The sequence below is a fragment of the Cervus elaphus genome, chromosome 29, assembly GCF_910594005.1.
Source record: "Cervus elaphus chromosome 29, mCerEla1.1, whole genome shotgun sequence".
Taxonomy (NCBI): domain Eukaryota; kingdom Metazoa; phylum Chordata; class Mammalia; order Artiodactyla; family Cervidae; genus Cervus; species Cervus elaphus.
This window is the reverse complement of record NC_057843.1, coordinates 61,357,285-61,372,592: the sequence shown is the minus strand read 5'-3', so window position 1 is coordinate 61,372,592 and position 15,308 is coordinate 61,357,285. Positions and strand designations below refer to the sequence as shown.

The following is a 15,308-nucleotide window of genomic DNA, read 5'->3' as shown; positions in this document are numbered from 1 at the left end:
ACTTCTTTATCATTTTGTGATTCTGTTGGACAACTGGGGTGTTTTACATTCTACTGGACAACTAGGGTGTTTCACACGGATCTCTTAATCTTTAGAAATTCTGGCTTAGAGTCCTAGACTCGGAGTGTACACCTTTGAGCTACTCTTGGTATTTCCTAGGGTCCATCAGAAACTGAAGGCTGATAGCCAGAAGGTGATATAAGCTAAGTGACACTTCAAAAATTTTCATTTTTGGTTAGAATCGTAAGAACTCAGTTTAGAAATTCTGGTATCTCACACTGATTATTAAGGTCTTTAATTTTCAAAATGAAACAAAATTTTATATGAGAAATCCAATTTATCAAATGAATTATTTCAAAAGGGGCTTATCGACAAGTGATAAAATAGATTGAAGCCCCTCATCTAGACTCACAGAATTAAGAACTGAAAGAAAGAAAAGGCAAAAACATTATCTGTGGCTTTAAAGACAAAGAACAGAATGAGCAAACATTTCATCCAAGATTTCTGGATGATTTCTATGACGATTCCGCTGGGTACCAGCTGCCTCTGAACACAGATCTGCCTGATGGAGTCATAGGCACACTCCTTGAAAACCACAGAACACTCAAAATGACAATCATCAGGACGGAAATACCTAAAAGAAAACAAACCAAGGCCAATTACAGCATCTTGGATTTGAATGACTACATGGTCATGTGAGAAACTGTCAATCCAATCAAAAAAAAAAAAACTCCACAAAACGATTTCTACGTATTTACTTGTAAATCTAAAGGCAGACTGACTAAGTGCCCTAGCGTCAGGCATCAGCAATGAAGACTTGGTATAAATGAATTAAAAAGTTTATTAGCCATAGAAAAAAAATTGATTCTTTAATTCTCATTAAGTTCCCTGTAAAACAGTAAGCTTGAAGAAAATTTCTTCTTCATGAACAGAAAATCACTATGTTTTTGGTCCAAAATATGTTGGGATTTTTTCCTTTCTTCTTCAGATGACAGACAGATGGATGTAGCCGAATCTATGAACGAGTGTACTTGCCCCAAATGTGCAACATAAATACAGAAGCGATGAACAGAAGACTCATCACCAATACTGGAACAGGGCCCCTGGAAATAAGAAAAGAAGGCATGCTTAGTTTCAGCAGTAATACATTATAATATCTGTAATATTAAAGACGGCCCAGAGGAAAAGGGAGCGGAAAGCACCCAAGATCCAGCGAAGAATATAATTTAGATCATTTAAAAATATTCCAAAAATTATTACTGTGGATATTTTGAGGGTATGGTGACAGCATTGTGGTTATTTAGAAAAGAGGAATCCTGATCTTTTAATAAAACATACTAAAATATATACAGATAAAAGGATCTGTCTCAGAGACACTAGTCTCTCTGATTTTGTGCATTTGATATTTTTCCATAATTAAAAGTAATTTAACAATTTTCGCAAACTCTTTAAGTGCAAATGAGCCAATTATCAAACTATTATTTCAAATTAATAAAGACAACCTTCATTGTCTAAGTATAATAAACTAGGCATTCAAAGATGAATATCACATTGTAAGTTATGAAGTATTTTTAAATATATGATCCCATATGATCAACAAACTCAAGACACAGGCGAAACAAATATTCACCTCTTTTCATAAGGAAGAAAAACTGAGGCTCAGAGAGATTACTTGCCTCAGAAAACAGAGCCAGAATGGAAAGGAGGGATCTGAACTCAGCTTTTCTGATTCCATACATCACTCATTTTACTGCTTTAAAAAGGTTCCCATATTTAAGGAACAAACATTCTAGGCAACATAAAAAGTTTGACTTTTATTAGTTTACCATAAAGAAAGGAAGTCTCAACAGATTTTACTCATCAGCCCTTCCCTAAATCAAATGTTTTTCAGGTTAAGAATTAGTACATGGGTTTCTTAAAGATAGAACTCCTTGGTTTTATGCAAGCTGTGAATGCTGACTTCAGTCAAAGGTTAAGGGCCTCGCCTTTTTGACTCTTCTTGTCAACACCAGTTTTGGAGAATTCAAGATGTCACTTCACCTCCCAGATATAGCTGGTGGTGGACAAAGACCCCAGGAATCTTTATAATGAAGGCAGCAGAATAACCCAGCGGAGCAGCAGGCTAACGTCAATCCACTAGTGGACAATAATCAATGCACAGGGATCCAAGTCCTTGGTACACCATGTTGTTCTTCCAAAATTTGTACAATTATGAGAGTAAGCAATTTTAAAAGTCCATAGGAAGACATCACCATCACCATGCGCTGGATCACACTCCCTCACTATGAAGCGCCATTACAGTAACATCAGCCAGAGAGCGTGAAGCTGAGAGGGCGGCGCTCACAGTCCGGGCGCTGGAGTCAGGAGACCAGCTCTGGCCCTCACAAGCTGCGACTGTGGCCCTGTGACTCACCTTCTCCAAGCCTCGGTTTCCTCATCTGTAAAGTGGGGATAGTCACAGCATCTCTCTCATAGGGTTGCTGAGCTATTAAATACATTCATACACCAGTCAGGCTGCTAGTAAGCTCCCAGGAAATGCCATCATTATCAACCTGAAAAAATTCCTAACTCCCAGGAAGAGCCAACAAGCTCCAAGATGTGGATCTGTGTCCTTTCACCACAAACCTCTCTCTGTGGGATGACAACACTGCGGTTTATGACACTTCAAAGGATTGGCTTCTGTCGCTCCCCGGGAGGACTCACAGCAGCGGCAAGCCCCACTGCACAAGAGCCCAAAGCAAGCATCAGTCAGACTCACCCATGTAAGGACAGTTGTTTTACCTCCTCGAGAAGGGTTAAAATGTTATACCAAGGATACCCTGAAGAGCAACGGGTTTCAAACTCTCTCTCTGAAATGCTCAGAAAAATTACCTCTAGCAAGGACCAGAATTCACATACCCCCAACCTCGAGAAATTACTTCCTTAAAATACATTCTCACAAGTCTTCATCGTAACAGAAAAAAAAAAAAATTCGATAAATAAAACCAAATCTCAAGAATTCTAGGGAAGTCTTCCTAAATTAAATTTGTGATCCAGGTCAAGCTACTGGTCCAGTTAAATAAACTAACCCAAATAAAGCTGATTTTTGTCTTCTGTGTTGCCAAACAGATGGCATGGAATTTAATAGTCACAAGAGCTGCTTCCATCTCTGGCTGGCTGCTGGTTTCTGACAAGTAGCTTTGCCTCCCTGAACCTGAGGTGCTATCTATACAAATGGGAGTTGCTGTCATTATTCCAATTCCTCATCCCCTGAATTTAGTCAGGAAACAGCTTCTCTGATGATTCAGATGGTAAAGAATCTGCCCACAATGTGCGAGATTGGGTATAGGTTCGATTCCTGGGTCGGGAAGATCCCCAGGTGAAGGGAATGGCAACCTACTCCACCCAGTGTTCTTGCCTGGAGAATCCCATGAACAGAGGAGCCTGGCAGGTTATAGTCCATGGGGTTGCGAAGAGTCAGACACGACTGAGCTACTAACAGAGAGAGAGAGCGGGGCCCAGGAGTCCACCCGGTCAGACACCTGCGGGGTCAGGTCCGCCACAAGGTACCAGAAAGGGAAGTGAGCAAGGCGTGGGGAGCAGTCCCAGGCATAAGAACTTGGAAAGTGACAGGGGTCCAATCACCACCCACCAAAGGCAAGGAGGCCTAAGAACTTTTCAGCACAACCTAATGCAGAAACTCCCATTAGGCTGTAATAATATCAGCTTATGCCTCCAGGAGAGCTTTGAAAAATCACCCAGCTCCTATTCAGATGGTTAGTCCTATTTCTCAGTGTGGGACAAGAACAGCAAATGAAGAGCAATTTCATCTAATTAAGCCATTTTCCCTCCAGTTCTCCCTGTTCCCATCATTTACTCTGACAGAGCTACATGAAGGTGTCCCCCTGCTCTCACTCAATTCGTGAACGGATGTCATTCTGAGCCCTAAAGTAACTGGCCGGTACATGAACAAACCAAACCCAGCCCGCCTGGCGCAAAGAAAGCAGCTGCGTATCATCACCCTCATCAGAGCAAACCCCACTGGGGGCAGAGACACAGCGCCGCCGAAAGGCTCTGCGATGCCGGACAGAAGCACGGTCTGCTCCCAAGACTTACACCTTGAGCCCTGGGGAATCCTCGGTGTAGAATCGCCACATCCCCCCGGTGCCCGCCGAGGTCGTGCGGCCTGCGCTCCTCGTTCCACAACTGGCGTTCTTCCTGTGAGAGAAAAAAGTACGTTACGGACGGCCTTTTCCTGGAAACCCTGATCAGAACATTATGGCATACGCTACCATTATATTTTTAAAGAACCAAAAAATTAACTTTTTCTTTGCTAATACCTTCCGAAGTTTTGCTTTGACTCCACTGATCATGATAACCATTAAGAATTTGAGTGCCTGCCATAGGCTGATGCATATAATAACCCAGAAAACTATTAAGATTTAAAAATGACTGCTTTAAAATCTTTTCAAATTACTGTATTTTCTACAAGAGACCAAAAAAAAAAGTTGTAATCCAGGTCTCAAAACAGAGCACACATTTGTTGAAAATTTATTTTGTAGTCTGTTTTTGTTATTTTGATATACTGATCACAGATCTCAGACAGAGGCAGGATGTGAAAAACGCAGGAAATACCCAACCAGAGCTCGTCCCCCCCAAGGGGCACCAGGCTTGTGAAGTGAGCCGTGGGGGGCGGGCAGCCTCAGCACACAGAAGCGTGGACAGCACCAACGCCACCGGCTGGAAGGGACCAGGGACTCCCGCCGCCCCGCCCGGGGCGCTGGAAACCCTCCCCAGCAGCTCCTCCTCCAGTTCCACTTCCATCCCCACTCCAGAGTGAGAGTGGGACCCCTTGAAAAGAGGGAGTAAGTGTGAGAGAGGTCACAAGAAACCTTCTTCAGCCCATTTATCACCAACTTCTAAGTTCTAGGGAAGGCGAGAGGAAGAGGAGAGAGAGAAAGCCCTGTTTTATCACTGCCCCCACTGTTAACCGAATCCTCAAAATCCTGTTCCAGTTATCTGTGGGCTGCTGGCTCTGGACTTTTGAGAAGACGGGCATACAGGGAGAGACCAAAAGTGAACACCCTACCCCCACCATCTCTTCCCACTGTCCTCCGAACTCCGATCCTGCTCCCACCTCGCCCTACCATGGACCTCACCCCACACTCTGAATGCAGGAAGCACTTGGGAGCCGGCCCTGCGGCGCCGAGTGAAGGATGGAGTCACGGCTCCAGCGCGGGTTCTGGCAAAAAGAGCTGCGTTCATGTTAGAAATCTAACAACAGTGATGTAGGCGCACTGTGCTCAAAAGACTGTATTTCAGACACGTCAATCATGGGCCATGTGGTCAGCTGCGAAGTTCTAACTCCATTTGTATGACTGTTTCTACGGCAAAACTGATTGTAAATATAATTACACAGGGATTTACAGACTAATTCATACCCAGAAGATCTTTCACATACAGATACACATCATCTACTCGGTGGAGTAAGCACCTGAAATCTGAACAAGATGAGAAACCCAATGTGGACCTGACAAGTCTTCCACTGAGCCAAGACTAGGACCCGTGTACTTTCTACGGCTCCCACTTCCCCCCGATTCCAGTTCCTGTCTTCAGCATCTCAAGGAGCCCCCCACCCCCTCATGGAATCAGTCTAGCCTCTTTGAAGATTTCTTACATCTGCTGGCACACAGGACACTTTAATTTTAAACTAAACTTCTTTGGGGTCTACTTTACCCTTTCTTTCTGGCCACTGTGTCACTGGCTCCTCTATACCCTAACACAATGGTTTCCGTCACCAGCGTTTAACACACTCTGTTCTAACTTGGTGGTCTTCTGGCTGTTCCGGGGCATCATCTCCTCCCTCGTCTCTTTTAGGTTTCAAGTCACGTGTCACCTACTCTGAACACCCTATCCCTTCCCACTCTCTATTCTACACCCAACTTTTCTTCTTGCCCCGACTGCCTGAAATTATCTATGTGCCTTGGCTATGGTCTCTTACATTGGAATGTAAGGTTCAAAGGTCAAACCCTACCTAGCTTCTCCACAGATGCAGCCTCATGACAGGAACAGAGCCTGGCATGCACCCTCAAGTATCCATGTGATCACTTCCTTAATACCCCTGGCCAGTCCATCATCTTACTATCCCTGACTCCCAATAATCCTGAATACCGTAGCTTCTACAGCTTCACAGTTTGTAATGCATTATTGTTCCTCTTCATCCTAGCAACTTCCTTTTATATGGTAACAACAGAGACAGGACTCTAACCCTGTCCTGACCTTAAATCCCAGAGTTTCTTCTCCAAGGTACTACCTCTATTACCTCATTGAACATGGAGACCAACTGCAAATCTGGGAGCTATCTAATGCATAGCACTATTACTATTAGCTTCAACTTTTTCTTACAAACTCACAAAAAGGGAACAGACTTATAGACAGCCAATATCTATTATATCACACTCATGAAGTAACACTTAAAAGAGTACCAAAATTCTAGCAGGGAACTCTGTAGGGTCTCTCAATACAACCATGGTCTGTCTAGTTACACTGGAACCAGCCACACGGAATTCTAAAAGATGACACCAACACCCACAACTTCATAGGCGACATACGTCCTCCAATGTTTATTTCTCCATTTCACTTGTGCAGCAGTTATTTCATTTTTGTTAAGTAAATAATTTTGTTGTATTTAATAAGTACATGATTTCTTTTTTTTTTGCCCTATGAAAGTTCTCAGATGGCCCAACTTCCCTGCCACAATACTACTAATTCTCATTAACTAGACCCATTCCCCAAGGAACTGTACCTACCGTACATGTTTTCCATTCCAGTACCAAGACTCTCGGAAACCCAGGGTGGAAACAAGACAGCACCCCAGGACCGAATAACCCACAGCACAGCTGGTCCGTCCCTGCCTGGCCGTGAACATCTTGATGACGGGGCACAATGAGTCAGGATCATCTTAGCACTTCTGACAGTTCCACTAAAGTTTTTTTTTTTTTTTTTGCTCTAAGATGAAATCTGTCTCAGGTGAGTTCATATCATCAGTTTTAGATTTACTGTAGTCAATAAGGAAAGCCTCATCCCTCGTCACCTCCTTGAGGACAGTTTTCATGTATCTGTTCAAGTTCTTTTCCTCTCTAGATAACAACCCCCCTTCCAAAAAAAAAAAAAATCCCAAGACTACAGGGTGGTGTGAATCCTTCCTTCACTCATCTGTTGTTTTATGGTAAGACAGAGACAACAGGCAGTTTCTATCAAAGTCTAAGGCAGGAGATAAATATGGAAACACAAATGCTGTTAGAAGGGCATGAACAAAATGCTTGGGAGTAAAACAGAAGACTAGCAGCTACTGTTGCCTTTGGAGCTAGGAAGGCCTCTAGTGGAAATAACCTCTGAGCCTGGTCTTCAAGATATACAGAAACTCGGAGGGGGGGTGGGAATGGATGTACAGTGAGTTCAGAAAACAGTAATAACTCACTGTTGCTAGATCATAAATAAAGAAAGAAGAGAATCAGTTAGACTGGAGGGAAAAAAAGCACCACAAAGAGTCTTGGTAACCCTCTCCCCGGCCCCTGCAGTGTTTAAGCAACAAGAAACTAACACTGAAGCTAATCAACAGTGTGACAGAATCAGAGAGGAGGACACTTCAGAGTGCAAATTACCTGGAGAGGAGACGAGTTAGGCGGAAAATTTCTCTAGATGAGAGAAACTGAGGGCTAAACTGAGGCAGCAGAAAACGGAGAAGCAAAGAACTGACGAGAAGGTTTTAGTGTGCAATATAAATGTATTGAATAAAGACTGAGCATTAAAAAAAATCCAAGATGATGCTGAAGTTCTGGTTTTGGGCGAAAAGTACCATAAGGACGCAGGGAGACATAATTAGGGGCGGGAGCTGAGGTGAAAGGAGGCTGAACTGCGCGCTGAACGAGTCTGTTTGACTGGGTGTGTATGGGACTTCCAGATAGAAACGTGCCAGGCTCAGGTCTAAAGATACCAGTTTAAGGACGTCAGTTTTCTCAACGCTGTGACCTTACTCCAGTTTAACTCTCCTTTTTCAAGAGTGATCCTCAAAACTGAGCAAAGAAAATGTTGTCTCTCTCTCGAGACATTAAAGACCAAAAACTTTTTTACCCGCATGGCCACATTACAAGAAGCTCGTTTTGCCCTGATAGATCTTAACATTCCGGGGTCTCCTTCTCAAGACCAACGAATTCTTGGGCCCCATCCCTAGGAGCCCGCAGCCGAGAAGTTCGCAAAGATCCTCACCTCTGCCGGACCGTGGAGCCCGCCGCCCGGGCCGCCACCGCTTTGCTGGGAGAGCGCCCCGAGGAGCCCACGTTAGTGCCGCTGGGGGTCGGGCCAGGCTGCAGGGAAGAGAAGGAGAGGCTGGTGAGCGCGGCCGGACAGCCCCCAGGTTCCGGGCCCTGACGGCCGAGGCCGGGACACGCACGGGGGCGCTGGGGAAGGCGAGGAAACGGCGGGAGGCAGGAACCGGGGCGCCCGGGAGGAAGCGGGACAAGGAGGGAGGCTGGGGCCACATACCATGTTGAAGACAGGAGGGCGGCCGGGAGCTGGAGTGAACTGCGGAGGAGCGGCAGAGCTTCGCAGCCAGAGAGCTAACCCAGGTCCCGCCCCGAGACCTGCTGGCGGGGCCCTCGCTGAGTCCAGGGACGCCTGGGCTGTCCCGCGATATGCCCGCAGCAGTTCTGCTCCGAGAGGGTTGATGAGCGGCCGTATGGGAACTGCAGGCCTCCTGTATTTTCCCCGTGGGTCACAACGTCCTTCCTAGAACCAGGTCTCTGCCAATGGGAAGATCTAGCCATGGTCAGGCGAGACGTTTCCTCCGGCAGCTACTAGACACCCACAGATTGGCGCTGATGTGGCCTAACCGACGCACGCGCCGCGAGGGCCGGCTGGGAAGCCGGACCAGGGAGCCTGCGCGGAAGCCCTTCGCAGGGCTGGTGGCGCGGGCGTGGCTTCCGGGCCATGGCGGAGAAGCCGGGCCAAGATGCCGACTCGGCTCCTAAGCCGACCGTGTTGTTCCTGCACCCAGACCTGGGCGTGGGCGGCGCCGAGCGCCTGGTGCTGGACGCCGCGCTGGCGCTGCAGGCGCGCGGGTGTCGCGTGAAGATCTGGACGGCGCACTACGACCCGGGCCACTGCTTCGCGGAGAGCCGCGAGCTGCCGGTGCGCTGCGCCGGGGACTGGCTGCCTCGCAGCCTGGGCTGGGGCGGCCGCGGCGCCGCCGTCTGCGCCTACGTGCGCATGATCTTCCTGGCTCTCTACGTGCTGTTCCTGGGCGATGAGGAGTTCGACGTGGTCGTGTGCGACCAGGTGAGGCGGCCACGCCCGACCCTCGCGGTTCCCGCTGACTCACACCTGCCAGGTGCCCCCCGCCCCCCTGGACCCCTGCTGACCTCTCTCGGCCGGTGGTTCGGAGAGGTGGGAACTGATCTGGAGAGGTTAGCGTGGGAGTGACGCCATGGAGCTTGAACTTGAGTGTGGACGTGCTGAAGCGGCAGATTACTTGGCCCCACCCTCTGGAGTTTTCATCCTGGGCCCCTGAGGTGTGCCCCCGAAATGTGCATTTTCACTGGATCATCGGGTGATTGTGAAGCATATGGGCCTTGGTGCTCGCTCTAAGAAACGCAAATGTTAGAAACCAGCCTTCAGTCAAGTTTTACCTCTCAGTAACTTGTATGCCTTTCCTGTTGGCATTATTCCTGCTGACACCACCTCCAGGCTACACACACCCCGTTATAACTTCCGCTGTCAAGCCACTCTGTTCCTCAGTAGTGTAATGTGTTTAAACACCCTAAGCTCAACATGTCATGTCCCTGTTAAAACTTTATTAGCCTTTGGAGAAAAGTCCAAGCCCTTTACCTGGATCTGGACTCTAGCTATTCTAGACCCTTTTTATGTCTCCCCCCCCAAAAAAAATTTTTTTTATTTTAAAAAGTAACATTTACTCAGGACTGAAAATTCAAATACCGTGAAAGACTAATGTAAAAACCCCACCCTGGTTCCACTCCCTAAAGACAGACACTGTTAACAGTTTCCGTATGCATTCAGAAATTGTGGCTGTACTAGCATGTGATGTCTGTTTATAGAGGCATCTTTTTGTTTATAACTAGGATTATGACACACCCTACTCTTGGTCAGCTTACTCTTTTTCACCAAGAAGTTTTGCTTAGGCCATCCTTACACATCAATATTACAGATTCACTTCATTCTTCATAATGACTGGAAAATTTGCTTTTGTTTGACCGTATCATACTTTATACATTTTTCTGCTAAAGGACAGTAGCAACGTGACCAGTTTTTTGTGTGTGAATAAATCAGTTTTGGCTTTTTTGTGTGTTTTTTTGGCCTCACTGCACAACATGTAGGATCTAGTTCCCTGACGAGGGGTGGAACCCACACCCCCTGCATTGAAAGAGCAATGTCTTGACCACTGGACCACCGAGAAGTCCCAGTTCAGGGTTGTAGTAAACATAATAAACATCCTTATATCTTTATTTTTTTGTATTTCTGCAGGCATTGTCTTTGAAATTCATAGAAATAAAACTGGTAGGTCAAGAGGTTGTGTGTCTTAGATGACAGTAGCTTGCCAAATGTGCCTTCCCGAGAGGCTGTGTCATTCCGGCCTCCCGCGGTGATAGAGCCTCTTACTCTGCTCTCCCCCACACTGGCTGTTGTAAACTACTTTAATCTTTGCCAGACTGACAGGTAGAAACGGCCCCATGTCTGTGTCTGTGTTAATTGTTACTTCTGGGTCACTCTTGTCATCCTGGCTTATGTGCAGGTTACTTCCTTTTGAGAAACATGGGCATTTGCCAAGCAATCCACATCCATAAAGCTAGTCAGTAAGCATCGGGCAGCTGAGACTGTAGTGGATAAACAGCTTGGCCAGCCTGGATTCTAGTTCCATATCTGCTGCTTTCTAAGTAGCTTTGGATAAATCTCTCAATATCCATAAAGCTCACCTTTTTCAGGTGTTAAGTGAGCTAGAGATTAAGTGACTTGTAAAGATGACTCAACAGGAAGGAAAGTCTCTTGTGACGATTATGGTTAACATTTCAGTAAGTACTGAGCACGTAGTCGGAGAAGGCAATGGCAACCCACTCCAGTGTTCTTGCCTGGAGAATCCCAGGGGCGGCGGAGCCTGGTGGGCTGCCGTCTATGGGGTCACACAGAGTCAGACACGACTGAAGCGACTTAGCAGCAGCAGCAGCAGCAGAGCACAGAGTGTGTGCTAAATTCCTACAGGTTTTACATAACACCAGTGCACTTAATAATGACAAAAACGATATATAGTTTTTAAACTATGATTGTCACCGCCTTACAGAAGAAGGCCCACAGAGAGGTAAGTTACAGCTAGCTAGCAGAGCTGAAATTCAGGCCCTGGCGATCTTGATTCCACTCTAAACTACACTAAACTATAGTTCATTCATTCAGTTCCTTAGGAGGAGGTAGATTCTGGAGTGACTCCAGTGTGGTAGCCACTAGCCCTGGATGACTATTAAACACTTGAAATGTGGCCAGTCTGAACTGAGATGTATTTTAAGAGTAAAATACACTCCTGATTTTAAATATTTAATGTGAAAAAAAGAATAGAAGACCTCATTAACTTCTTAACTATTGATTATGTTTGAAGTGATAATATTTTAGGATACATTAAAATTAACCTTTAAAAAGTTGTTGCGTAGTTACTAGACTTTTTTATCCCCATTGGACAGTGTTGTTCTAGAGGAAACCACTGGACTTGCAACTTTAAATATTTAGCATGTGTCCAGAAAATGTCTCGCAGCCTTCTGCACACCAGGCGTTGTCCCAGGTGAGAGGCTGGGGGAATGCGAAGCAAAAGCGGACGTTGCCTACAAGGGGCTGATGAACCAGGCGGCAGGGCCGGCATCTGTTCGTTTGGTTTGGCTGAAGTTTAGTTGGCCGGTCACTTCATCTCCTGATTTTTGCTTTGGCTAGGTGTCCGCCTGCATCCCCGTGTTCAAGCTGGCCAGACGGCGTAAGAAGATCCTGTTTTACTGTCACTTCCCAGATCTGCTTCTCACCAGGAGAGACTCTTTTATTAAACGCCTATACAGGGCCCCGATTGACTGGATAGAGGAGTATACCACGGGCATGGCAGACTGCATCTTGGTCAACAGCCGATTCACAGCTGCCATTTTCAAGGAAACGTTCAAGTCCCTGTCTCACATAGACCCTGCCGTCCTCTACCCATCTCTGAATGTCGTCAGCTTTGATTCTGCTATTCCTGAAAAGCTTGATGACATCGTCCCCCAGGGGAAAAAATTCATATTCCTCTCCATCAACAGATATGAAAGGAAGAAAAATCTGACTTTGGCCCTAGAAGCCCTTGTAAAGCTGCGTGGAAGATTGACGTCCCAAGACTGGGACGGAGTTCATCTGATCATTGCCGGTGGTTATGATGAGAGAGTCCCGGAGAACGTACAGCACTACCAGGAATTGAAGAAAATGGCCCAGCAGTCTGACCTGGGTCAGTGTGTGACCTTCCTACGGTCTTGCTCCGACGAACAGAAAATCTCACTCCTCCGAGGCTGCACGTGTGTGCTTTACACACCGAGCAATGAGCACTTTGGCATCGTTCCTTTGGAGGCCATGTACATGCAGTGCCCAGTCATCGCTGTTAATTCAGGCGGGCCCTTGGAGTCCATCGTCCACAGTGTCACAGGATTTCTGTGTGACCCTGACCCAGAGCACTTCTCAGAAGCAATAGAAAAGTTCATCCATGAACCTTCCTTAAAAGCCACAATGGGACTAGCTGGGAGAAACAGGGTGAAAGAGACGTTTTCCCCTGAGGCATTTACCGAACAGCTTTACCAGTATGTCACCAAACTGCTGGTATAATCGTGTTTTTTTTTAAGTCTTTATGCTGTATTCATTAATATCACATTTGAAGGTGATACACCCAGTTTTGAAACCAAAGAAAAAAACCTAGTGTCTAGTACAGAAGAAAAGTTTTTTAAATATACTTGAATCTGAGTCACTTTCCTCTACCCCATACCTCCCAGACTACTTTTTCAGAAAAACAATATCTTTTATGCTATAATAATTCTGAGTATTACCAATGTGGTACAGTTCCTTGTTCAGCAGAATATTTTAATTACATGTTCTCTAGATTACTGTTAGTCTACTTACAAACTTTGAGTCATACTGTGCCTTATTTGGTTTTAATACTTAAAGTGTATCATCAAGGTTGATTAATTTGGCTTCATGAGAAGACAATTACTGTAGTTCCCAGAATCAGTCCCCCTCAGTGTTCAGTGACCTCTGTGAGGAAATTTTTGTTAGTCATACCTTTGCCTGGATCCATAGCAAGAATGCGCTGTGTTTTTTGTCTTTTTACAAAGATGATTTGTGTTTTGCACACAGATACGATATTAAAAGATATTTATCATGGGAAGAGAAAAAAATACTAGATTTCAGCCTCCGTGATCTATTGTGTTGTATTAGGAATGTAGACAGCCAAGCCTTAAGTCAGAAACTAGAGTAACTGGATACTGGAATGAATGGCTGTTGTCACGCATGTGGTATATATTTTGTTTAGGGCAGTGCAGCAGACCTGGGTTTGATCCCTGGGTCAGGAAGATCCCCTGGAGAAGGAAATGGCAAACCACTCCAGTATCCTGGCCTGGAAAATCCCATGGACCGAGGCGCCTGGGGGCGCTGCAGTCCGTGGGGTCACAAAGAGTTGGGCACGACTGAGCGAGTAACAGACTTTTGTTTCCTGGTGTCATCTGAGTCGTCAGCTTCATTAATATTTGTATTTTATTAAGTAGGCACCTACTGAATGTAAGGCAGTAGTGTTTTTTTATCCTTCAAGGCCTAGCTCAGATGCCACTGCTGGGAAGCTTTCCTTGATGCTCCACCCAACTCCCGAACTGGAAGCAGCCTTCCCCGTCCACCTTTTCTGACGCTCTCATAGCACTCAGCAGTCTTAAAGATGGTTATTTACCCGCTGGTCTGAGTGCATGGGGCTCCCATGATGGACGGCTCAGTGGCAGAGACTCTGCCTGCCCGTGCAGGTGATGCAGCCTCGACCCCTGGGTTGGGAAGTTCCCCTGGAGGAGGAAATGGCAACCCACTCCAGTATTCCTGCCTGGGAAATCCCATGGACAGAGGAGCCCGTGGGCTGCTGTCCATGAGGTTGCAAGAGCCAGATACCACGCCACCACCTAAGTACAAATAAACAAAGCAGCTTTCAGTGTATCTTTAAAGCAAAATTCATTTTTAAAAAATAATAAAGATCACTGGCCAAAGGCTCCACATTAATCAACTCTAAGAGCAAAGACCTGAGAGCCTGAGGAACCGATGTGACTTTAGGCAAATTGCTTGATCTCTGGCTCAGCTTCTTCGTCTGTAAATGGAGTAACTATTGTACTTTCCTCATAGGGTTGTGATGAGTTATCATATATATGTAAAGTACTTAAAATAGTAGTTGGCACACAGTATGGGCTATGTAAATGCTAGCTATTTTTGCACTTTGGGGATATCAGAAATTACTACAGAAGTTCCACCTGGGTTCTGCTACACCACTGTACTGTTCTTTGAGGTTCTTCAGAGGATGGAGTTTCAGGTTGTGATTTGTCATGTCTGTCTATATGCCAGAAGTGTTTTAATGAAATGACTGTACCAGCAAGAAGTTCTCTAAAACGAGTGTCAGGCTTATTGAGTCTTGTGGAATGAGAAGTTCAGTTGAGTTCTGTTCGGTGTTGTGAAAGCTTGCCATCTGGTAAAGTAGATCATTCCATCTTGTGTGGTTGGTACATGTGTTTCTCAGGGAAGAGCAGCCTTTCCAGAAAGACCTGATGACTCTGTCCACTGGATTTAGGAAAGATAGACTCCGTCATGCTCTGAGACATAACTGATGCTCACCGATTCCAGGCACTAAAACTTTTGCCTATTTGGCCATTTTTATGCAGATCCTTCCAAAGTGGACTACATGAGTCTGTGGGTCTTAAGTTTAACTTCCCTTCATTGTCTTAAGCCGCAGCAGGTGACAGTAAGACCACAGATCTGGGAAGGATGTAGAGCCCAGCCTGAGCTCCCAGCCTCTGGCATATTAACTCCTGCCTCCTGGACCTAGGATGGAGCTTTGCCCATAGGAGTAGTATTCACAGCTTCCAGAACTAAGCTGAAATTAAGGAGCAGAGAAGCACGGAAGACTGGAGTAAACTGCCAGGATGTTAACATTAGTCATTCTAACACTTACTTGTGGCCCGTCTCAGACAGCTCCTTTAATCCTGACAGTTCTGTGAGGTTTCGGTGCTCTCCCCTTTAGAGAGAAG

The 15,308-nt window shown here is 45.9% G+C and overlaps 2 protein-coding genes across 2 annotated transcripts; one reads left to right on the top strand and one right to left on the bottom strand.

Moving 5' to 3' along the window:
- Nucleotides 1–823: 823 nt before the first annotated feature.
- SEC61B (SEC61 translocon subunit beta) lies at nt 824–8,831 on the bottom strand. The gene is made up of 4 exons (XM_043891247.1): nt 8,524–8,831; nt 8,248–8,345; nt 4,096–4,197; nt 824–1,103 (listed from the first exon to the last, which is right to left on the bottom strand). The coding sequence occupies exons 1-4, from the start codon at nt 8,524–8,526 to the stop codon at nt 1,016–1,018; spliced, it is 291 nt and encodes a 96-aa protein (XP_043747182.1). The 5' UTR covers nt 8,527–8,831; the 3' UTR covers nt 824–1,015.
- Nucleotides 8,832–8,920: 89 nt separating this feature from the next.
- On the top strand, nt 8,921–13,440 carry ALG2 (ALG2 alpha-1,3/1,6-mannosyltransferase). Its single transcript, XM_043891246.1, has 2 exons — nt 8,921–9,315; nt 11,965–13,440. Exons 1-2 carry the CDS (start codon nt 8,968–8,970, stop codon nt 12,865–12,867), a joined length of 1,251 nt encoding a protein of 416 aa, XP_043747181.1. The 5' UTR covers nt 8,921–8,967; the 3' UTR covers nt 12,868–13,440.
- The last annotated feature ends 1,868 nt before the right edge of the window (nt 13,441–15,308 follow it).